Source organism: Mustelus asterias, chromosome 1 (genome assembly GCF_964213995.1).
Source record: "Mustelus asterias chromosome 1, sMusAst1.hap1.1, whole genome shotgun sequence".
Taxonomy (NCBI): domain Eukaryota; kingdom Metazoa; phylum Chordata; class Chondrichthyes; order Carcharhiniformes; family Triakidae; genus Mustelus; species Mustelus asterias.
In genome coordinates, this window is record NC_135801.1 from 11,112,813 (window position 1) to 11,138,074 (window position 25,262).

General features: G+C 47.1%; 2 protein-coding genes across 3 annotated transcripts in view; one reads left to right on the plus strand and one right to left on the minus strand.

Moving 5' to 3' along the window:
- Positions 1-14,363, plus strand: part of fam13a (family with sequence similarity 13 member A) — a 229,421-nt gene extending 215,058 nt beyond the window's left edge. For both annotated transcript variants that reach the window (XM_078209062.1, XM_078209072.1), the window contains 3 exons: positions 3,693-3,889; positions 7,230-7,331; positions 8,966-14,363. In XM_078209062.1, coding sequence (XP_078065188.1) covers positions 3,693-3,889; positions 7,230-7,331; positions 8,966-9,089 — 423 coding nt within the window. In that variant the 3' untranslated portion in view covers positions 9,090-14,363. The remainder of the gene's footprint in view (positions 1-3,692; positions 3,890-7,229; positions 7,332-8,965) is intronic.
- A 2,530-nt stretch (positions 14,364-16,893) lies between these two features.
- The window catches only part of LOC144491368 (putative E3 ubiquitin-protein ligase HERC3), a 76,843-nt gene continuing 68,474 nt past the window's right edge, over positions 16,894-25,262 (minus strand). Inside the window, exons 24-25 of the mRNA XM_078209086.1 lie at positions 20,919-21,021; positions 16,894-18,037 (exon numbers count right to left, since the gene is read on the minus strand). Coding sequence (XP_078065212.1) covers positions 17,829-18,037; positions 20,919-21,021 — 312 coding nt within the window. The 3' untranslated portion in view covers positions 16,894-17,828. The remainder of the gene's footprint in view (positions 18,038-20,918; positions 21,022-25,262) is intronic.

Consider the following 25,262-nt stretch of genomic DNA (forward strand, 5'->3'; position numbering starts at 1 on the left):
CATGTTTTACTGGGTCAGCCGATCCTTACACCTTGTTCCCATTGGTCACATTACATCCAATACGAAGTTGTCACTGGTTACATTCTAACACAGAGTAGCTCCAGAGATTGAAGTAAAATAATTATTGTTTCTCTTTTTCTGAAAGAAAATTGATTTAAATTGGCACAATGACTAACCACCAAAGCCTTTGGACAGAAAGGAACCGAAATAGGTTTCTGGGCCTCTCAAGCCTGCTCTACCATTCAATAAGATAAATCTCTACATCAAACCTACTTGTCACCCTGTCACCATCTCCCTCAAATCACTTGGTGCCCAAAAACCTGTCGAACCAGCCTCGAATACACTCACCAGCTGAGCCAACAGGCCTTTTAAGATAGAGGATTCTCCTGAAGGAAGTAAAGTGGGCAAGATTTGTCCAACTAGGATAATCACTAACCATAATTTCTCTGGATTGTTCCTCCTCCAAAAGAAAATAAATTTCCTCTAGTTCCAATTTATTTTGTGGTGTGTACCAGCCAGCAGAGTGGCTTGCACCATCACTCTGCCAGGCACCATCAAGGAGTTGGTTGGGGCTTGCAAGGGATTGGGATGTGCTGCTCCCAAATCCCTTCCCTACAACTGCATCCCCCCCCCCGCCCCCCTTTACAAGCTCTCAACAAATTTCAGCAAACCCCCCAAGGAACTCTCCCCAATGTCCTTTAGGGTAGGAAATCTGCCATCTTTACCTGGTCTGGTCTACATGTGATTCCGGAGTCACAACAATGTGGTTGACTCTCAACTGCACTTGGGCAGCCAGGGATGGGCAATAAATGTTGGCCAGCCAGTGACACCCATGTCCCACAAATGAATATTTTAAAAAAGTTAACCTATTGGGTGGCACGGTGGCACAGTGGTTAGGGTCCCAGGTTCAGTTCTGGCCTCGGGTCACTGTCTGTGTGGAGTTTGCACGTTCTTCCCCCTGTCTGCGTGGGTTTCCTCTGGGTGCTCCGGGTTTCCTCCCACAGTCCAAAGATTTGCAGGTTAGGTTGATTGGCCATGCTAAATTGACCCTAATGTCAGGGGGATTAGCAGGATAAATGCATGGGGTTATGGGAATAGGGTGTGGGTGGGAATGTAGTCGGTACAGACTCGATGGGCCGAATGGTCTCCTTCTGTTATGTAAGGATTCTACAATTCTCTCTTTTCTCAATTTTTAAAAAATTTTAACCCACAAAATGTATTTCCTGGCGCCCCCCCCCCAGATACAACCTATCAAAATCCAGTCTTTTATTTCTCTGTCCTCCATCTGTGGTTTGGGCAGTTCTTAGGGCCAGTGCATGTGATGTGGTGGAGCCATCCGTCGTGACAATGTTTTGAGTTTTGGCCGGAGCCTTGCGTTTGTGTGTGCAGTTTGAAGCTTTTTCTGAGCATGAGCCTGTTTTAACATTTGCAGTCGATGCTCACTCTAAGAGTTAAGATTATCTCTGTATAATCCCCAATTAGCTACTGGCTTAGTGGCAGGAATACCAATCGTTGTTCAGGCTCTTACCCAGGGTCAGGGAGTGCATGCTGCAGTACAAGGCTTACTAAATACACTCTGTGTGGCTGCGGTGTGATTATAGTTAGGGATGTGGTCTTTGAATCAGGGCTGCATATTGGTGTCAGTGAGTTTGTTATTTTCTTTGATTCTGTTGTTCTCCATGTGATAACTCTCCAGCTTTGCAAAATGGCAGCCCTCTGGAAGGTAGGGGAATGCTCAACATAACGCAGAGGATGGTTTAAAACGTCCTCTGTTCATGCATTGTTTCACCTTTTTTTAAAAATGTAAACTGCACAAGAAGTGATGTCCAAGAACCAGCCCTCCCCCCATCATTTTTGCAAGGTACTAACCTTGGCTCAGTTGATAGCACTCTTAGTCAGAAGGTCATGGGTTTGAGGCCCTCTGCAGAGGCCTGAGCGTAAAACCGAAAGTAAAACACAGTCGGGCGCACTGAGGAGGGTGCTGCAGTGTTGGAGGTGCTGTCTTTCAGATGAGACCTTAAACCAAGGTCCCATCTCTTTTCTTTTTACCTACAGTGCAGAAGGTCGCCATTCGGCCCATCGAGCCTGCACCGACCCATCTTTTTTGTTAACTTACCCAGGCCCTATCCCCGTAACCTCACATATTTATCCCGCAAACTCCCCCCTAACCTACGAATCTTTGGACACTAAGGGACAATCTACCATGGCTAATCCAGCTAACCAGCACATCTTCGGAGTGTGGGAGCACCCGGAGGAAACCAACGCAGACACGGGGAGAAGGTGCAGACTCCGCACAGACACCCGAGGCCAGAATTGAACCCGGGTCCCTGACGCTGTGAGGCAGCGGTGCTAACCACTGCAGGAGACACAGAGTTCAGCCTTGCGCTGAATCTGAACTTTCACAAGCCCTGGGTTTGGCCACATGATTGGGCAATGAGGAACGGTTCCTTCGTCAGTGCACCCACTCACTCCTACTCCCCCTCAGTCTGAGGTCTGCACAGTCTAAACTTGAGTCTGTTTATAGCACTGCATACAGGGAATGGTACTGAGGCTCATTAAATGCTACACATATATCATTTGATTTATTATTGTCACATGTATTGGGATACAGTGAAAAGTATTGTTTCTTGCGCGCTATACAGACAAAACATACCGTTCATAGAGTACAAAGGGGAGAAGAAAAGGAGAGGGTGCAGAATGTAGTGTTACAGTCATAGCTAAGGTGTAGAGAAAGATCAACTCAATATAATGTAGGACCATTCAAAAGTCTGATGGCAGCAGGGAAGAAGCCGTTGGTGAGTCGGTTGGTACATGACATCAGCCTTTTGTATAATTTTCCCAACAGAAAAATGTGGCAGGGAGTGTGTCCAGGGTGCGTGGGGTCCTTGATTATGCTGGCTTCTTTCCTGAGGCAACAGGAAGTGTAGACAGAGTCAATGGATGGGAGGCTGATTTGCGTGATGGGACTGGGCTACGTTCACAACCCTTTGTCATTTCTTGCAGTCTTGGTCAGAGCAGGAGCCATACCAAGCTGTAATGCATCCGGTAAGGATGCTTTCTATGGTGAATCTGCAAAAATTGGTGAGAGTTGTGGCGGACATGCCGAATTTCTTTAGCCTCCAGAGAAAGTAGCAGCGTTGGTGGGCTTTCTTAACTATAGCAGTGTGTATATATATATGTAAGGTGTCATACATACACGAGGCTTCCAGCTGCTTTGTGTTGAAGTGCATTTGACCTTGGGCTAGAGTAGAATTTTTGTCTTGCTTTAGTGTTCTGTCTCACATTAGTTTTTTGAAAAGAGATTAAACCAATGAAATGTCTGTTGATCATCCTAATAAAAAGTTGCTTTCCTTTGTTCTGATTTACTTTTCCACTTCACAGAATTTCATTTCAAGGATGTGCTTTGTACTAAAACTCTCCTTGCCCCAGGTGTGGAGAGCACTAGTCACTTTGAGCCAAAGTCGTACAGACCAGGACGGCCCAAAGCTTGACCTCCCATCTTGGCCAAATGCGCCATCCATGCTCACTGCCATGGGCCACGGACGAGAAACGGGCCTGTAGCAGGAAGCAGCCCAGGCCTTCAGTGGGAAGGGGAGCGTGGAAGGTTCTTGCAGGTCCCCCCGCAACTGGTATGGTGTGAATGGTATATTCTCCTTTTTGTTTAACCACGGCCTTGTGGTTTTCTTCTTCAGGAGGAGGAGGATGGCTCCGAGGACGACTGCAATACCAGAACTGACTTCCCAGTTACAGAGAAGCCGGTCTTCACCATTCGCAGCTTCCTGGATCAACTGGATGATGATGCCGATGGCTTTGTATCACCCACCGATGACAAGGCGCCGATCCGGTGCAGCCTTGACCTGAGGCTCTCAACCCTGCACTCGGCTTCCATGTAGGTTCAGTGAGAGCGCAAACAACCTTAGACCTCTTTTAATTCTCTTCTCATAGCATCTACCACCCTGGGTCCTATTTTTAGGTCTTTAGCTCCAATCCCTAGATCACAAAGAAAAAAGATGTACCTCCACTAGAGTAGGTGCAAGAAGAAGGATTTATAAGGATGATGCCAGAATTGAGAGGAAAGGTTTAAGAGGCTAGAGCTGATTTTCTTCCAGATAAAAGACTGAGTGGGGCCCTAACAGGTCTTTAAAATGCTGAAGTGGTTTGATAACTACAAAGAGTGCAGAAAAGATGGGATGCTACTTGATGGATTGAGTTATAAGGAGAGGCTGGATAGATTGGGACTTTTTTCTCTCGAGTGTAAGAGGCTTAGAGGTGATCTTATAGAAGTCTGTAAAATAATGAGGGGCATAGATCAGCTGGGACGGCAGATAGCACAGTGGTTAGCACTGTTGCCTCACAGCGTCGATTCCCTGCTTGGGTCACTATCTGTATGGAGTTTGCACGTTCTCCCCATGTCTGCGTGGGTTTCCTCCGGGTGTTCCGGTTTCCTCCCACATTCTGAAAGACGTGCTGGTGAGGTGCATTGACCCGAACAGATGCCGGACTGTGGCGACTAGGGGAATTTCACAGTAACTTCATTGCAGAGTTAATGTAAGCCTTATTTGTGACTGATAAATAAACTTTAACTTTTACTTCACTTTACATTAGCTAGATAGTCAACATCTTTTCCCAAAATCGGGGAGTCTAAAACTACAGGGCATTGGTTTAAGGGGAGAGATACAAAAGGATCCAGAGGGGCAATTTTTTTCACACAGAGGGTGGTGAGTGTCTGGAACAAGCTGCCAGAGGCAGTAGTAGAGGCGGGTACAATTTTGTCTTTTAAAAAGCACTTAGACATTTACATGGGTAAGATGGGTATAGAGGGATATGGGCCAAATGCAGGCAATTAGGACTGGCTTAGTGGTTAAATACTGGACGGCATGGACAAGTTGGGCCGAAGGTCCTGTTTCCATGCTGTAAACCTCTATGACTCTATGATAAGATAGACACAGTGGTTAGCACAGCTGCCTCACAGCGCCAGAGACCCAGGTTCAGTTCTGGTCTTGGGTGACTGTGTGGAATTTGCACATTCTCCCCTTGTCTGTGTGGGTTTCCTCCGGGTGCTCCGGTTTCCAACCACACTCCAAGAATGTGCGGGTTAGGTGGATTGCCAATGCTGAATTGCCTGTTAGTGTCAGGGGGATTAGCAGGGTAAATACGTGGGGGTCCGGGGGTAGGGTCTGGGTGCGGTTGTTGGGCATGCTCAATGGGCCTCCTTCTGCACTGTCGGGATTCTATGATTCTATAAAATGCCGCCTGAAGTTTTCGGGCATTTTCCATGACAAAGAACAGTGCAGCACAGGAAACAGGCCCTTTGGCCCTCCAAGCCTGTGCCGCTCCTTGGTCCAACTAGAGCAATCGTTTGTATCCCTCCATTCCCAGGCTGCTCATGTGACTATCCAGGTAAGTCTTAAACGATGCCAGCGTGTCTGCCTCCACCACCCTACTTGGCAGCGCATTCCAGGCCCCCACCACTCTCTGTGTAAAAAAATGACGGGATCTTCCAGTCTTGTCATGGAGACCACCCCCTTCCTCTGCAGTGCATTCCTCAGCGGCAGAGGATGTGGGTCGTGCAAAACCGCGTGGACACCAGGGGGACTAGAAGATCCAGTCGCTGGAAAATATACCACAGGAGGAGAGCCCGGAAGGGATATCCGTGTCTAGGGGCCATTAACATTAGACAGTTAATCCAATAGAGAATTCAGGAGAACCTTCTTTACCCAGAGAGTGGTGAGAATGTAGAACATGGTCCCAAAGGGACTGGTGGGGGTGAATTGATCCATTTAAGGGAATGTGAAGGAAAAAGTAGAAGGGTTTGCTGATGAGATGGGATGGAATGGGGTGGGAGGAGGCTGCTGGCAAACACTAGCACAGATCAGATGAGTTGAATGTGCTGTGATGGCGCTGTAGCCTTTCCAAGGAACCTGAAGACATCTCGCTGTCTCTGGTCTCTCTCCCTCTGTCGCCTCTCCCCACATTGATAACCATGTCCCGGGGTGACTGGAGGTATCAGAAGATTCCATGAATAAATTAAGTGATCCATGTGGAAAACTGGCCAGTTGAGAAACCACTTTTAAGAATCCCAACCTGTGGCAAATCCCGGGTCGAGATACACAATCTGGGCATGAGATTACATCCATGGCGTCCACCATTTTACATCCATTAAAATTATTGGATTTGTGGACCTGTAACTTTCCCTAATGTTGCGGCTACTTCCTGGGTGGACCTCCCAGTGGTAACGCTCTCCGAGATCTCCACCCAGCCACTGTTCAAACCCGAGTCCCTCAGTTTAACCTCCGGCAGTGCAGGAGGAGCAGCTTGTTGGCAGTTGAGGACGTTCCGTTCAGGGTCCCAAGTCTTGTCAAGCCCTGTCTAATCCTGTCCTTACCATCTGCTCACTGGCAAGCGGGGTTAATGCTGACCATGGCTTTGCCAACAGCCCACATTAAAACCAGCTTTGATACCTACAGCCCTGAATTTGTGCCGCATTCTCTATCTCCCATAAGAACTACAACACGAGTCGCTTTTAATCTTTAACTGTGAGTAATCTGTCTTTCATGCATAGATAGAAATCCAAGCCTTTAATGGTGAATCTTATTTTCCAAGTTCAATTTTCCTCATCCAAAGGGGTGGCACAGTGGTTAGCACTGCTGCCTCAAAGCACCAGGGATTCAATTCCAGCCTCGGGTCACTGTCTGTGTGGAGTTTGCGCATTCTCCCCATGTCTGCGTGGGTTTCCTCCGGGTGCTCCGGTTTCCTCCCACAGTCCAAAGATGTGCGGGTTCGGTGGATTGGCCATGCTAAATTAACCCTCAATTTAGATGTGTAGATTAGGGGGATTAGCAGGGTAAATACGAGGGGTTACGGGAATAGGGGCTAGGTGGGATTGATGTCAGTGCAGGCTCGATGGGCCGAATGGCCTCCTTCTGCACTGTAGGGATTCTATAATTCTAATCTATGATTCTAAGTTATATTATCTCCACCAATTTGTAGATAAATCTAGTGATCACTAATGATCTAGTGTGCCCGTATGGTTTCATATCATGGAGCAGATTGTGCCTAAGTATATTTATATTTGATTATTTTGATTTTTATAAGAGTTTAGAAGGCTTTATTAAAGAAAAGGTGTCTCTAATTGCTAATGGAAGGCAAAACAAAATTTTCTTGGTGCTTTTAATATTTGAATACAATGTAATAATTCAGCACAAACACTTTTGTTCTGACATTTCTAGGCCAGAACTTCTGGAACAACTACAAGAAGCACGGGCTGACAAGAAGAGACTTCGCAAAACCCTGAGGGATTTTGAAGACACATTCTTTCAGGAAAATGGAAGGTTGTTTTCTCATTAAGATTTCTCAGTGCGATGTTAAGTAGCAACCTGTCGAGTGTTAAATTAATTCCTTGTTTTCCTCCATCTTGGCTCAAACGTCCAGGATTCCCCAGTCAATCCAAAGTGTAGGAATTTTAGGAAGCCGGCATCTTGGCAGCCTTTATGGTCAATTTGGGAGGCACAATTCCCCCACGCCCCCCCAACCCCATTCATTGAACTAAAGTGTTTCAGCTTCAGGTGACTCAAGTCTATTGCATTTCCTTAACTCTCTAGCTATAGGAGTTGATAGATAGGCTGAGCAAACAGGGTTTTGGTTGAAAGCGTAAATACTTATTTGTTTTGTTTTTACCATTTGAAGTTGATCTGCTAATATATAAATGATTGAGCATTTTCTGTAACTCGTTAAGAAATATTAAATGCGTGTATTAAATGTATTTAATCTTATTCATGGGGTCACGGTTAATGAACAAGTCCGATTTCAATCTTGAGGCCCACTGAGATGAAGGAGGGCCACTCAAGCAGCCCAGGTTGCCCATCACTGGGTTAAACCGAGCCCCGGCCAGCCTTCAGGCAAGTGTAAAAGATCCCATGGCTGTACTTCAAAGATTGTCGTTTCGACAATCGACAATATTTTCATGGTCATCAGTAGATTCTTAATTCCAGATATTTTACTGAATTCAAACTCCAGCATCTGCCGTGCCGGGATTCGAACCCGGGTCCCCTAGAACACTAGCTGAGTTTCTGGATTAATGGTCTCTAGCAATAATACCACTAGGCCATCGCCTCCCCTGAATAACCAACGTAAGATAGTTATTGGGAGTAAAAATACCAAAATTTTTAAAAAGCGAATTCAATTCCTGTTGTGATTCCGAATGCTTCTTTTATTTTGCCCAGAAATGTCCAGAGAGAAGATCGTGCCCCCATGGCTGAGGGCAGTTATCCCTGGTGTTCCAGTTACAATTTGTTCCTCAACCAGTATCGCAAAGCACAGATCATTGGTGTTTATGTGACCTTGTCCTCAACAAATTGCCTTCAAGTTGATGATGATTTTCAAATTGACAATGCAGGCTTCAGAAAAATACTTAATTGGCCTCGAAGCTCTTTGGGCTGAATAGGGATGGGAAAGGTGCTATATTAATGCAAGCATTTTTCACCCACAATGATCAGAATTTTTTTTTAATTCATCCGTGGGACAGCATTTATTGCCCATCCCTAGTTGCCCTTGGAGGGCAGTTGAGAGTCAACTGCATTGCTGTGGCTCTGGAGTCACATGTAGGCCAGACCTGGTGAGGACGGCAGGTTTCCTTCCCTAAAGGACATTAGTGAACCAGATGGGTTTTTCCGACAATGGTTTCATGGTCATCAGTAGATTCTTAATTCCAGATATTTTATTGAATTCAAATTCCAGCATCTGCTGTGGCAGGATTCGAATCCGAGTCCCCCAGAACACTCGCTGAGTTTCTGGATTAATAGTCTAGTGATAATACCATTAGGCCATCGCCTCTCCTGAATAACCAAGGCCATCGCTTCCCCTAAATAAAAAATGTAGGGTAGTTATTGGGAGGAAAAATATCAGAATTTTAAAAAACAGAATTCAATTCCTGTTGTGATTCGAACGCTTCTTTTATTTTGCCCAGGAATGTCCAGAAAGAAGATCGTGCCCCCATGGCTGAGGAATACAGTGAATACAAACACGTGAAGGCAAAGCTGAGGCTTCTGGAAGTGCTCATAAGCAAACAAGATCCGTCGAAGGTCATATGAACGCGCAAGAGATTCAGCGATGACGACTTTCATTGCCTCTTTTATTTAGCGGATGGTCCCACAGCAGTGGTGGGGGGGATGCACTGGCCTCTCACCACCTGCCACAGCGAAAGACGAAACACAGCTTGAATTTACCGGCCTTGCCATGGAGGCGGTCGTCTCTCGGAGAATGATGTCCGGTGCCGGCAAAGCTGCAGACATTGACCAAGAAAAGAAATGCCACACAGAAATGCCTCCTGTGCTTTTGAGGGTTTTTTTTTTAATGTGATGGGTTGGTTCCTCCCCGTTCTTAACCAGAATCTGCATCCTCGGGGCAAGATGTCTCCCAAGGAAGCCATGATTAGCTAACTGCACGTGGCAAGCAAACCTGTGTTGGAGAGTTTCCTCCAATGACCCCAGATTGAATTGTGACCTTTAGCCACTCTGGGGCTGCATGGTCAGCTAAGTGGTCTGTCCGAGGACGGGGCTGCGCACGACATGAGGGAAGAATGATCCGGAGACCCAGAGGCTGGTTCTCTGAAGGCTCCATGTTCTTCGAAGCTTGGAATGATCACACTCTCATCAGCGGGAACTAAAGGGCCCCTCGACAATTGTTAATTAAGCAAAATTACTGGCAGCAATTTTTTTTTTCAAATCTCGATTAAATTTGATCTTTCTATTCTGTAGGATGTTTTCCTAATGCTCTCCAAAAAGAGAATCAATTCGGTGACTTAGCACATCGAACAATGATTTTGTGTGCACCTCCAGTAGATGCTGATCTTTTAGGTTTTTAGAAATGCAGAGTGGAAAGGTGGTCTGGGGGAATGGGAGTTGCATAGTCCAGTCTATGCTTTTTATATATATATACATATATAAAATTCCAGCCTGCTTCACGAACCTTGCTTTTTTTATGCCAATTTGATGAGGATTGAGTGGAGTGCGAAACATGTAACTGGCATCTTTTAACTATAGCATATCAATACGGCTTGAATAATTTACGTGACGCATTGGCTTTAAAACCTCTTTATCTGGACAAGATGATTAGGTGTGGGAGTTGAAAGTAACTTTAAGGTAAGATTGGCTGTGGGCATCTCTTTTTCTGTGAACACTGCGGCAGTACATTATTGGCAAAGTGAAATTGTTTTAATGTTAACACTCCCAAGGCATGCTTTCTCCCCCATTTGAGATTTAGACATGAGACAGTAAGATATGTCCTGCAGAACAGCGTTTTGACAAACGCCTGTGGAAGTCAGATGTTTTAGACACGTTTTTGGTGTCCTGCCATCAAAAGTGGTTTGGCTAGTTTGTAAACTTTATTACCAAGGGGATAGGCCCTCAATTCCTTCCCCTATGTTTGGTACCTTTTGCCATACACTTTCCAAAATCTGCATATCCACCAGTGACCAAGGCCTCCCCAACTCCGCTGCAAGCACTGGGTTAGATGAGAAATGTTTTCTATAGTCACTAGTGAAGAACCTCACACTGTCTGAGAATATGTTCAAATGCTTGTAGCTGTGGCTCTGATAAACGTACAGGGATTCACATCTCCACCCATTCTTTTTGAAACAACCTTTATCAAGAGTTTCATATCTATAACACTATACTTCTTGTCCTGCCCGCTAGTCTCAGCGTAACTCTGGTCCAGCTCCGTAACGGTTGTTAAGTAACTCCTTGGCCTGCTGGAGAGTTAAGTTGTCTCCCAGAGGTCGCAACAAGCCATCTCTGGAAAACTAGGTTAAGCCAAACACAACTGGGTAGATCTTCAGAAATATCGGTCCCTTCACACGGCAGGTGCTCCAGAGCAGGAGTGAGTGGGAGCGCCTTGCTCAGATTCCCCCGAATTGGCCTCGATCCCTAAACTCACAAAATACAATCCTGTGTCCTTAGTGCTAAATGCTATTCATACAAATTTTACATTACATGAGACTCCAGCACCTGACAGGTTAATGTTTAAACGACCAGGTGCCATGCATGTGTGAACTCCCTTGGGAGATTTTCCTGCATTAGTTGAATGATGTAAGGATTAAGTGTTGGTGACAAACACGTGCACATGCGACATGTTTACAAAGATAATTTCCATTATAAATGTTTGCAGAGCAGTTTGAATGGAAATGTAGCATTGAGGACAAATGTGATTCCCGGGAAATGGGGAGTGAGTTATATTGGCACATCCTGGTCCAATTATCCTCACCCTCTAACCCCATTTGGCTCTAACATCCTGAGACTGGTCACCAAGTGGTCACACTTGGGCGTGTGTTTCCAGTTTATAAAGCCCAGGGAGCAGCATGCTAGAGAGTTCTCTGTGCCACTGCCTGCTAGAGCAAGCTTAGCTTTGTGCGTTGTTAGCCGAGACTGCGTATCAAAAGTATACAAGGCCTGGATTCAGTCAGACAAACATCTGGCTTTGAAAGGTGTATTATCAGTGAAGGGTGGCAAAAGGAGGAATGAGAAAGCCGTGATTCAGTCCTCTGAATCCTCCCTCTGGCCCAGTCTCGTATTCCAGACCAACTTATCATACAGACCTCTTCCAAGCCTACAGAACCTTTAATGCATCCAGCTGAAATTCCTCTCCCCACAGAGATTTGGCAGTCTTACTTACGATGGATGGGTTAATACTTCTGCTGAAATAGTGAGGAGAGAGAAATTTCAGAATATGTTTCTATAAAGTATAATCCTCGGGCCTAGATACTAGGTGGCGTACTAAGAGTACAGATCTCCCAAGGGTCTGAACTTACGTTACCCACCTGGGAAATCTTGGGCGTTTTTCAAAACCTCCTGGGTACGTAAACAATTTAGAATTCTTTCCTAGACCATCAGAGTCGATAATCCATTTCCATTATTTCTAACTCACTGCATTCTAGAAAATCCAAACCCACTCCAAGATTTAAAAAAAAAATGTAACCCTTATCAGAGACACTGACAAGTCGGGACTGACAGTTTGCAACATCCTTTCATTACAAACCACCCCATCGATCAGAGAAGCCAGAAATCCTACAGGTTAAATGCTGAGGGAAATCTCTCCCATGTTGCAGCATTGAAAATAAGTGGCGTTGAATTAATATGCACCTGATCGCTGGAGTTATCACACTGTGAGACTTGATTTGCAAGATTCTCTTCTACTTACTCCACAAACACCCCGTCAAAGCTAAGCGAAAGATTTGCCACAGTTAACTAGACAATGCCATTGTAATTTTGCACAAAGCATTGCAAATACTGCATTCAAAGTGGCCTTGTGAGTGAAGTGCAGTGGACATTGCTCAGGAGAGGTTCAGCTGATCCTCATGCTGCCAACTCATCAAAAGGAAGACCAGGGCTTAGTGCTCCTTCCTGCCCATGTGCCAGAGCTGCCCATTGTGGTTTTGAGATGGGATGGGTCACTGCTGCCTGACTCCATGCATGGCAGATACACCGTCACACGTCTCCAGCTGAACCCAAGTAAGAGACCTTTATGAAGGGCATAAGGACTGACTGAATAGAATCAAAGAAACCCTACAGTACAGAAGGAGGCCATTCGCCCCATCGAGTCTGTACCGACCACAATCCCACCCACGCCCTATCCCTGTAACCCTACACACTTACCCTGCTAATCCCTCTGACACTAGGGTCAATTTAGCATGGCCAATCAACTTAACCCACACATCTTTGGACTGTGGGAGGAAACCGGAGCATCCCGAGGAAATCCACGCAGACATGGGGAGAATGTGCAAACTCCACACAGGCCGAGATGTGAACCCCACCAGAAATTTAAGCTATAAATTACAAACACAAAGTCTAAGGTTGCGAGGGTTCGATCTGAACTGTTCCCTTGACCAGACCCGCTGCAGACCCTATTCTACAGGGGGGGTCCTCCTAGCTTTTTGCGCTTAGTAAACAATTACGTAGGGGGTTGGGGGTTTTTTTTGTTCGATTTTGCCCTAGCCTGTTTTAACACGTATGACATTCGCTGAAATCGTAGAAAAATAGCACTTTCGCAAGTGCTTCATAAAGAGTGCTGGAAATCTGCAACTTACTCTCCAAACATAGTAGATGGTAGAAGTTTTTGCAAAACAGAGTGATCGATTTTACTGACCATTTCAATTAATATGAATGAAAGGCAGAACGCTGGAGTTAATAAGCTGATCTATGCTGTGATAGAATGAGGGGATGAATGGCCTGCCTCACCTCATTGTGTGAAAACCCTGTGAAGATGCCAACTCCTTCCATTTCCAATATCTACGCATTTAAAAATCTCTCATTGGACATCCCGTCTACTGTTCCCGATATCAATACCAGCCTCCACATTCGCTAGCAAACATTTTGTGGTAATTGTAGCCTTCCTGCGCAGTGTCCTACTGGTACGCGGGTGTCAGAGTGAAAATGTGACATGTTTACATGTAAACGGTTTCAATTCTAAACACATAATAGCAGTTGTGATGAAAACATGCGTAATGGTTGGGACTGAACGAGTGGCTTTAAAATGGAGACAGAATTACATCCATGCCTTGGTCTAGTTATTCCCCACTCCGCTAACTCCACCCTCGTCATTAGGATGCACTGGCATTGGCTCCATGCATGTTCTCCTCCCCGCTACCCCCTCTGTGTTGCATTCCTTTGATGGCGCTGGGAATGTTAAATCCTGCAAGAAACACCATCTCAATACAACTGATGCTCTCTTCAGTTCCCAAATCCAAATGCTGCAGATCAGTTTAACCTCGGGGTGTTGGGGGAAGGACATCGATCAACACACCTGATATCAGAACAAATCCTGACAATCTTTTCAGAATAATCCTGTTGTTATTACAAATCTTATCAAATTCAGCCCTGGGTCGACTGGTTCTCAGTAGAGTCGATGTATTAGTGGGGTGCTAGCCGGCGTTGGACGGGAAACTGCGCAACTGTTAGCCTCCTTGTTCTGTGACCCACCCCCACTGTGTCTCCAGCCACTTTATGTTGACAGCCTACGCTCGCTTCTCCTGCTCCCTCCACGTTCTGGCTGGACAGCAGATGACTGAAGCCCCCTTTGCTCACTCGAGTGTGTGTGTGTGTGGGCGCCTGTGCCTTGGTGCGTACCCTACGCCTCACAGTAGGACAGGAGTCCAGACACGACTTCACACAATGTGTAACTCTGGGCCCTCGGTATTGGATCAATGTTTACAGGAAGAAAACAAAATGTCAAAAACAAAGCAGCAGACTGTGCGGGTGTTAACATTTATCTTTTGAATGTAGACACTAAGGAAAGGAGAAATATGGATATGTACATTTTTGTACATGAAGGTGATTGTATTTTGTATAACAGAAAATATATTTTTTGCTCTACGTACTCGCATCATTTCATTTGTGTCTGATTTACCAAGAAACGTACCGTTAAACCATAGAATCCCTCTTGTGCAGGTCATTCGGCCCATCGAGTCTGTATCAACTCACTGACAGAGGGGTGAATTTTTTCTGTTTTGCCCGACACGGGAATCCTAGCAGGCAATGGACGGACCATGCAAAGGTCCGTTGACCTCGGGTGGGATTTTCCGGTTTCGGGGCAAGCATGGTCAGAAAATCCTGCCCAGAGTACAGGCCAGGCCTTCTCCTCCACCCTATTCCTGTAACCCCACCCATTTACCACGGCTAATCCATCTAACCAACACATCTTGAGACACTAAGGGACAATTTAGCATGGCCAATCAACCTAACCCGCACACATTGTGGGAGGCAACCCGGAAGAAACCCACGCAGACATGGGGAGAACGTGCAAACTCCACACAGTCAACCGAGTCCGGAATTGAACCCGGGCCCCTGGCGCTGTGAGGCAGCAGTGCTAACCACTGGGCCACCCAAAGGAAACGAAATAACTCTCACCAGGCTTATGGATCATGTAAAGTGTTTCCCATCCTCTGCATCGGTTAAGAATTCAAAGACAATCTCTCGATGTCTACATTAAAGGAAATTCTACTATTTCCCTAGTTATTATGAGCGACTTTAAGCTGGGAACCAGCTTACTCTGGGATGATTATTCCACGGTCCAACTCACACTCAACCTTTGACTCCGTGTTAAACTACATCTCCAGTAGTCGGAGAAACCGGTGCTCCGGTTTCCTCCCACACTCCAAAAGATGTGCGTGTTAGGTGGATTGGCCATGCTAAATTGCCCCTTAGTGTCAGGGGAACGAGCTAGGGTAAATGCATGGGTTATGGGGATAGGGCCTGGGTGGGATTGTGGTCGGTGCAGACTCGATGGGCCGAATGGCCTCCTTCTGCACTGTAGGGTTTCTATGATCTATGGAGAAATAAGCAACAAGGCTTTTGGTTTTATTTGTTTATTTATCTTTTTAAAAACTCCTACGCCATTTTACAAAAACAAATTGCACAGACAAGTTGGATTTAATCTGGAGCTTTTTTGTGGAAAATAATCAAAAGCAAAAAATAAAGGAGAGAGAAGTAAGATCTTTAATCAGGATCACCGTTCTGCCCCGGTTGTCTCAAACTAGGCTTCTCAGTTTTACAATAGAGGGTTTGTACAAGCATGTTACAAAACTTTACAAAGCATTCGGTAAGACGGTAACTAGACGCGAAACCACCTCATGTTTTTAAGATTCATCAATGTCCCTGGCGAGGCCAGCGTTTGTTCCTGAAGGTGAATTGCCCTCGCAATGTTCACCTTCAAAAGGACCAAAGGAGTTCCCCATTCGCTCCTATGCAGGTGGTAACCACCTGCTATTTACATGGATTAATAGGCAGCTTATTGTGAGTACGTACGGTTTGCTCTTTTAAAAATGCTTCTTTGGGCTCCTGTACGGTTCAGCGTTGCACAGCACTTCAGCTACTGGCTGGATTTTCAAAGCAACGGCCATTAACCCTTTGGAGGGGCAGCTGCAGCAAATTAGAAACCCTACAGCGCAGAAGGAGGCCGTTCAGCCTATCAAGTCTGACCACCGACCACAATCCCACCCAGGCCCTATCCCCATAAACCCACATATTTACCCCGCTAATCCCTCTTAACCTACGCATCCTGGGGCAATTGAGCATGGCAATGCACCTAACTCGCACACCTTTGGAGTGTGGGAGGAAACCGGAGCACCCGGAGGAAACCCACCAATTAAACATGGAAAGGAGTGAACTTGGATCCCTGTCGGGGGGGGGGGGGGGGGGGAAGGCGGTCACCCAACAGTCGCCCGTTTCGGGTCCCGGCCAGTTGTCTTTTCCAGTTGACGGTAGAGTTTGGTGCGGAATGGCCGGCGCCAGCTGGTTACTGCCCGATGCCGCGATCTTCACATTTACAAATGAGATTGTTCTGAACCCGCGAGAAATGGTCCCCGATGCCTGGGCTGGTCTGAGATGACTGCGGATTTGAGCAAAGAGGCTTTGCGTTTCGGGCATCTTGGCTAGTGCCCGGGAAGAGGTTGTACACGGGATAAGAACTAGGAGCAAAAGTAGGCCATTCGGCTCTTCGAGCCTGGCTCCGCCATTCAATAAGATCATGACTGATCTGGTTGCGGCCTCAAGTCCAATTTCTTGTCTGCAACCCCCCCACACCCCCCCATTACCCTTGACTCCCACCCCCCTATGCACCCATTACCCTTGACCCCCACCCCCCCAGGCACCCATTACCCTCAACCCCCACCCCCTACACACCCATTACCCTCAACCCCCACCCCCTACGCACCCATTACCCTCGATTCCCACCCCCATGCACCCATTATCCTCGACCCCCACCCTCTACGCATCCAGTACGCTCAACCCCAAACCCCCCATGCACCCATTACTCTCGACTCCCACCCCCCCCATGCACCCATTACTCTCAGCTCCCACCCCCCCCCCCCCACGCACTCATTACCCTCGACTTCCACCCCCTCCATGCACCCATCACCCTCAACTCCCTAGTCAATCAAAAACCAGTGTAACTCAGTCTTGGATACACTCAATGACCCAACCTCCATTACTGTCTGGAGGTAGAGAATTCCCAAACATTAATGATGCTAGTTATTGGATAGGAAGTCGAGGCCGCAGTGAGAACCAGGATGTGAGCGACAGACAGGCCGCGGTTCGACTGTGCCATTAGCAGGATCTCTCCTCCTCCTCCCAGCATCCCATTCAGCCAAGTGTCCACCTAGACAACTTACTGGTGGCAGCCTCCACTGCTTCTGCTAAAGGCTGCCTGTAAGCTTGGATTTTCTCAATGCTTTGAAACTATTGAATCTTGTTGGGGGGGCGGGGAGGGGGGAGCACAGGCTGCGTGGAGGGCGAGGGGCCCCAAATGGACATTAAACTCCTCATTTCCATATAAAAAGGACCTGTTTTGGGCGTGAACCCTGGCCAACACTAGAAATGGGAGTCGGCACCCTCTCCCGCTTGCCCATCTCCTGCCCCTTCAGTTCCAGAAAGTAAAAACGCACAGATAACCATCTCATTTCTCAGCTGTTCTTTGGTCAGGTACGTTTCAGATATTCCAACAGGGAGTATCATTGAAACTTAGAAGCGTTCACAAGAGCCTCCTCCAATCAATCCTCCTTGTCAGCAATGCCAATAAAAGCACGTTACATTCCAATTAAACTTCATACTTTAAAAGTAAAATACAGCTGCATGAAACAATAATAGCAAGTTTAAAATGTACCCAACAGTTTGGAATTACAGTCAAGGGGGATAGATAACCTGTCAGACTGTCTCATAAAATAATCTTTTAAAACCAGGAGGAACGAGATTGTGTTTTTGTAAAATAATCTCTAACAATAATAATAAAGTGCTTATTGAAATCGAGACATCCCCTTGCAATGGAATGAGGAAGAGTTCATTTCACACCAAGCTGAAGCCTTCGTGGTGGTCAATAGCCTGAGTGAGTTTAGTAATCAATGTCGCTTTACTCGTGTACTTGGGGAGGTCCAGCAGGTTGTAACAGGTGTGAGCCACCGGCAGGTAACGCTCGCCTCCGGCAGTGGGCTGAATGGTCATCCGAATACTCGCCATGCCGTAAATAGGAATGCGGTCACTACCGGTCAAAAACACTGCAGGCGGAACAAGGACATAAAGGAGGTGAGAAACTCATTTCTATTAAAGTTCCCGAACCAGAGATGGGCAAAAGGCCCCGATTATTTATGCAGATATTTGCTGCTCTTTGCAGAATTTAAGGAGCCAGTTAGCACAGTTGGTTAGATGACTCGCGTGTGTGTGTGTGTGTGTGTGTGAGGGTGTGTGTGAGTGTCTCAGTGTGTCTGCGTGTGTATGTGTCTGCGTGTGTATGTGTCTGCGTGTGTATGTGTCTGCGTGTGTATGTGTCTGCGTGTGTATGTGTCTGCGTATGTATGAGTGGTGTATGTGTGCGCGCGTGCACGTGTGTGTCTGTGTCTCAGTGTATGTGTGTGTGTCTGTGTGCGTGTGTCTGTGTGATTTTCTGTGTGTGTGTGTGTGTGTGTATGTTGTTCAGAATAACGCCAACAGCTTGGCTTCGATTCCCATTCCGCTGAGGTACAGTTAGCACCTGCCCCTGTGCCCACTCTCCCTCCCCCTCCCCCACCAAGAATGGAAGGCAAAAGCAAACCATCACTGACAGAAACTGCCAAGGAAAACTGGCTCAGGATGAAACATCAAACACTCAGACAATGTCCGAGCGCCTGCAGGGCAGGCACGCATGGAATGGAAAGGAATTAAATCAAAAAGCCTAGCCAGAAGGCCAAGAGGCAACGTGCAGAGTGACACCAAGTCCGTAGCATCCCTACAGTGCAGACGGAGGCCATACGCCCCATCGAGTCTGCACTGACTCTCTGACAGAGCTTCTTACCCAAACAGCAACCCCCCCCCCCCCACTCCCCATCGTCCTATTCCCCATAACCCCAAGTGGTTCTGGAATGCCAAGAGCTTTGGTTTGAACATAACTGTGCCCCTTATCCACCCATCCCCCTGCTACCAAGACCGATCGTGACCTTCTGCCCCCCTTCCACACCCCCCCCCCCCCACTGATCGCCCGCAGAGTGGCAGCAGACCCCCGCCCCACTCCCACCAGAGATCCATCTGGCTTCCGTCCTCCTCCCCCCCCCCCCCCCCCCAGAGATACATCTTAATCGCTTCCCCCCCCCCCCCCCCCAAGAATGATCGGGCTTCCCCCCCCGCCAAGAATGATCGGGCTTCCCCCCCCTCCGAGAATGATGGGACATCCCCCCGTCCCCGAGAATGATCGCCCCCCCCCCACTCCGAGAATGATCGAGCCTCTCTCCCCCATGCACCACCGCCCACCCACCCCCGCCCCCCACCCCACCAGAGCGCAATCTGGCCTCTCTCCCCCCACCCCCACCAACTAGAGTGTGATCTGGCCTCCCCCACCTCTCCACCAGAGAACGATCTGGCCTCCCTCTCTCCCCCCCCTCCCACCGCCCCCCCCCCCCCCAGAGAATGACTGAGCCTCCCTTCTCCTCCCCTCCCACCCCCCCCCTCACCAGAGAATGATCTGGCCCGCTTCCCTCCCCCCTCCACCACCGATCTGAGTCAGAGAGCCATTGGATGCTCTGAACTTATCTCTTCAGCAGCTGGTGTCGTTTGCAGACGACACAAAGATAAGTGGAAAAGTGAATCGTGTGGAGGGCGTAGAAGGTCTGCAGAGAGATTTGGACAGGCTGAGCGAGTGGGCGAGGATCTGGCAGATGGAGTATAACGTTAACAAATGTGAGGTTATTCACTTTGGAAGAAGTAATAGCAAATTGGATTATTATCTGAATGGAAAGAAATTACAACATGCTGCTGTGCAGAGGGACCTGGGGGTCCTTGTGCATGGAACGCAAAAACCCAGTCTGCAGGTGCAACAGGTGCTCAAGATGGCAAATGGGATGTTGGCCTATATTGCAAGGGGGATAGAATATAAAAGCAGAGATGTCTTGCTGCATCTGTACAGGGCATTGGTGAGGCCGCAGCTGGAATACTGTGTGCAGTATTGGTCCCCTTATTTGCGGAAGGATATATTGGCCTTGGAGGGAGTGCAGAGAAGGTTCACCAGGTTGATACCAGAGATGAGGGGTGTTGATTATGAGGAGAGACTGAGCAGATTGGGTTTGTACTCGTTGGAATTTAGAAGGCTGAGGGGGGATCTTATAGAGACCTATAAGATAATGAAGGGGCTGGATAGGGTAGAGGTGGAGAGATTCTTTCCACTTAGAAAGGAAACTAGAACTAGAGGGCACAGCCTCAAAATAAAGGGGGGTCAGTTTAGGACAGAGTTGAGGAGGAACTTCTTCTCTCAGAGGGTGGTGAATCTCTGGAATTCTCTGCCCACTGAAGTGGTGGAGGCTACCTCGTTGAATATGTTTAAATCACGGATAGATGGATTCCTGATCGGTGAGGGAATTAGGGGTTATGGGGATCAGGCGAGTAAGTGGAACTGATCCACTTCGGATTAGCCATGATCTTATTGAATGGCGGGGCAGGCTCGAGGGGCTGGATGGCCTACTCCTGCTCCTATTTCTTATGTTCTTATGGAGTGCCCGAAACAGATCTTTGCCGAGCAGGTCTGTTTCGCGCCGAATCTGGACAGGCGAACGCGATGGTAAAGGGGGAAATGCTGATAAAGTTGGGCGGACAGTTCATTAATTCAATTTAAGTGCATGCAAATGCATTTAAATCGCTGTTGCGCCCGTTTCGGGTGCGATTTGGATCGCGGCCATTTTCGGGCCTCGGTAAAGTGCGGGGGCGGATCGAGTTAATGGCCTCACGCCCGACTTTACCAAGTTTTCATGCCCGAAAGCGGGCGCGACGCAATGGTAAAATCGGGCCCAACGCATTTCAGGTTGGGAAGAAAGAAAGGACCAGTGTCCTGAATCCCCGCCAATCAAAATGGGCATCTGTTTACAAGACTTTTAACAGTCAACAAGATCTAATTTTCACAAAATTAACCACACTTACACAGAAACAACTTCTTTTTTTCCAAAGGAAACTCATGGAATACTTCCCAAAAGATTTTGATGGTAGGATGTGCAGGATGGTAATCCCCTTTGTATATCGCACTCTGGTAAAACACAATTCAATAAAACAAAAGCTTGTGTGAAAAACTGCACAGTTCAACAATCAACACACAGATGAACAAAAGCATACATAAGCAGGTGTGTGCTCACACATACACAAGATGAGAGGTCACATGACACCAGGTTACAGAATCATAAAGTCCCTGTCGTGCAGAAGGAGGCCATTCGGCCCATCGAGTCTGCACCAACCACAATCCCACCCAGGGCCTATTCCCATAACCCCACACATTTACCCTGCTAACCCCCTGACACTAAGGGGCAATTTAGCATGGTCATTCAATCTAACTCGCATATCTTTGGAGTGTGGGAGGAAACCGGAGCACCCGGAGGAAACCCACACAGACAAGGGGAGAACGTGCAGACTCCACACAGACAGTGACCCGAGGCCGGAATTGAACCCGGGTCCCTGGTGCTGTGAGGCAGCAGTGCTAACCACTGTGCTGGCCATTTTTTTTTAATAAAAGAATGTTTTATTTTAAATAGAAAAGCAACAGTACTCTTAAAAGGGTTATAAAGTCAAGCATGTTACTCCAAACTGGAATCGAGGTTCTTCCTGCGTGGTATTTTCATGCAGTAAGGAGTCTAACAACACCAGGTTAAAGTCCAACAGGTTTATTTGGTAGCAAACGCCACAAGCTTTCGGAGCGCTGCTCCTGCGTCAGATGGAGTGGAAATCTGCAGATTTGGAGACTGGAGGTAAATGGAAAACGAGATTTCAGAAATGGAACATAGAAGAATGAAAAGTGATAAAAATGGGTGGATGAGATGAAAAGAAGAAATGAAATAAAATAAATGGAAATGGGGTGAAGGTGGAGGAGAGAGTTTATACTCTGGAGTTGTCGAACTCAAATGTTCAGACCTGAAGGCTACATTTGTACCTTTAAAGCTGACCTTCGAAGAAAGGTCAATGTATAATAAAATGGGTAATGATGAGGTTTCTTGAGACATTCCAGGGTGACCTGATTCAGATTAATCACTGCATGGGCAGTTCCAGGTTTTATAAATGGATCACAGGATATCACCTCAGACAACCCTTTGCACTCCCAGTGGCTGAATGACCATCGCGACCACTACCAAGACCTATGGGAGTCATAGGCTCCCTACAGTGCAGAAGGAGGCCATTCGGCCCCTCAAGTCTGCACCGACAGACTATCCCACCCAGGTCCTCTCCTCTGCCCTATTTTCATAACCCCACACATTTTACCATGGCTAATCGACCTAACCGATACATTCTTGGACACTAAGGGTCAATTTAGCATGGCCAATCCACCTAACTTGCACATCTTTGGAGTGTGGGAGGAAACCAGAGCACCTGGAGGAAACCCGCGCAGACACGGGGAGAACCTGCAGACTCCACACAGACAGCGACCCAAGCCGGGAATCGAACCCGGGTCCCTGGCGCTGTGAGGCAGCAGTGCTAACCAGTGTGCCACCCATGGTAAATTCCTGGTGTGAACTTTTCACTGATAAAATCCAGTGGTCTGTTTTATAATGTAGAGATAGAAGAATCTTGTAAATGAAGGGTTAATCTGGGACAGCAGCGATGCAGGAGCTGATCTAGAGCTTCAGTCAGCAGTGCAGAGTTAGTTAGAAACATGCAAGAACTTGCCATGAAATCCTCGTCATACCTGCACCCTCTATTAACGATGTTGAACTATGTACATGTTCACATTAAAAACTACTTGGTAACTTCGTCAAGACTGCTGAATGGTGTTTAAGCAGAACACACCGTGGGTAGCGTTAGCCCAACTAATGAAGAACACCTACGCTGGACAGAAATCACGTCTGAATGCTGGCACAGATCAGATAGCGTAAAAAAGATACAACAGCTCCTCCTCACATCCTAATACATGGAATCACTTAGTTTCCCGAACGCAGACATCGCAGCTCTTATATCTGACCTACATGGGTTCTGGTTCCTGAACACTGTCATTTTGAAATTCTCATTCATATTCTAATCCCTCTATGGTTCCCCCCCCCCCCCCCCCCCCCAGAATATCTCTGTAACCACGGCGGCACGGTGGGTAGCACTGCTGCCTCACAGTTCCAGAGACGTGGGTTCGATTCCCGGCTTGGGTGACTGTCTGTGTGGAGTTTGCACATTCTCCCCGTGTCTGCGTGGATTTCCTCCGGTTGCTCCGGTTTCCTCCCACAGTCCAAAGATGTGCAGGTTAGATGCATTGGCCGTGCTAAATTGCCCCTTAGTGTCCTGGGATGCGTAGGTTAGAGGGATTAACGGGTAAATATTTGAGGTAACGGGGATAAGGGCCTGGATGGGATAGTTTGTCAGTGCAGGCTCAATGGGCCAAATGGCCTCTTTCTGCACTGTAGGGATTCAATGATTCTAATCACCTCCCCACCCCTGTGTTACAATCTTCTGAGATCTTTCTGCCCTTAGCCTTTGATCGTTTATCCATCTTTGCCCCAGCAATTGGCAGCATCCAGCCATCCACGGCCCCAAGCTCTCAAATTCCCTCTGTAGAATCCTCTAGCTTTCTCTCTCCTTAAAAATTACTTCACCTGTCTGAATGTCTTGTTGATTGACGTAGGAGATTACCACTGTCGTTATAGGACACTGGAACATTTTACCACATTGAAGTTTAAGTTTAAAGGTGCAATATTAATGCAAACTTTCCTTGAATTGATTCAGCTGGACTAGGTTTAAATGGCATGAGATTTCAATGGATGGCATCTTAAGAGAACTGTATCTAAACATTCTGATTTACAGATCAAAACAATGCGGCCTTTTACTGGAATGTAAAGGCAGCTCTTTCCAATAACAGTCAGTGAGTATCTTACTCTTCACCAGCACCAAGCTGGAGGGGAGATTTCTTTATTCATCACCCAGTTCGCTTGACCAAAGGGGGCAATTTTCATCACCACCACCAGGGGGTGTGTTGAAGTAGACTATCGCCCCGGTTAACATTTTAACCCACTGAGGCACATCCGCCAAGATTGTTCAGGCTGTTGCTGGTGAATGAAGCCAGGTTAATGGGAACGTTGTGGGGGGGGGCTGGAGACCTGCATTTATGTAGCACCTTTCACAACCTCAGGGCAGCCCGAAGCACCTCACAGCCAATGAAGTACACTTGACCTTAAGTGCAGTCAGTATGTGAGCGGCACAATGGTTAGCACTGTTGCCTCACAGCATCAGGAACCCGGGTTCGATTCCCGGCTTGGGTCACTGTCTATGTGCACGTTCTCCCCGTGTCAGCATGGGTTTCCTCCGGGTTCTCCGCTTTCCTCCCACAGTCCGAGAGACATGCTGGTTAGGTGCATTGGCCATGCTAAATTCTCCCTCAGTGTGCCAGAACAGGTGCCAGAGTGTGGCGACTAGGGGATTTTCACAGTAACTTCATTGCAGTGTTAATGTAAGCCTACTTGTGACACTAACAAATAAAATATTCGAAGCGCAGCAACAAATTTATGCACAGCAAGATCCAAAAAAACAGTGCTAATGATCAGATAATCTATCGTCCCAATACTGATTGAGGGAGCAGTGGGACGGGCAAATGTTAAAAAAAAGACTTCCAAACCCAATCTGTGGCCCAGGTACCAAAACTGTTCTTTAGGAAAATAAACTAGCCATTTCTGTACACTTGGTGTCGAAAAACCCTGGGAAATTCCACATTATAGGAATTATCACAGATAGGATAGAGTCATAGAGGTTTACAACATGGAAACAGGCCCTTTGGCACAACTTGTCCACGCCGCCCTTTTTTTTAAACCCCTAAAATAGTCCCAATTGCCCGCATTTGGCCCATTTCCCTCTATACCCATCTTACCCATGTAACTGCCTAAATGCTTTTCAAAAGACAAAATTGTACCTGCCTCTACTACTATCTCTGGCAGCTTTTTCCAGACACTCACCACCCTGTGTGTAAAAAAATTGCCCCTCCAGACACTTCTGTATCTCTCCTCTCTCACCTTAAACCATGCCCTCTAGTTTTAGACTCCCCTATCTTTGGGAAAAGATATTGACTATCAAGTTGATCTAAGGCCCTCATTATTTTATAGACCTCTATAAGATCACCCCTAAGCCTTCTATGCTCCAGAGAAAAAAGTCCCAGTCTATCCAGCCTCTCCTTAGAATTCAATCCATCAAGTCCCGGTAGCATCCTAGTAAATCTTTTCTGCACTCTTTCTAGTTTAATAATATCCTTCTGTAATTAGGTGACCAGAACTGTACACAGTATTCCAAGTGTGGCGTTACCAATACAGGAGT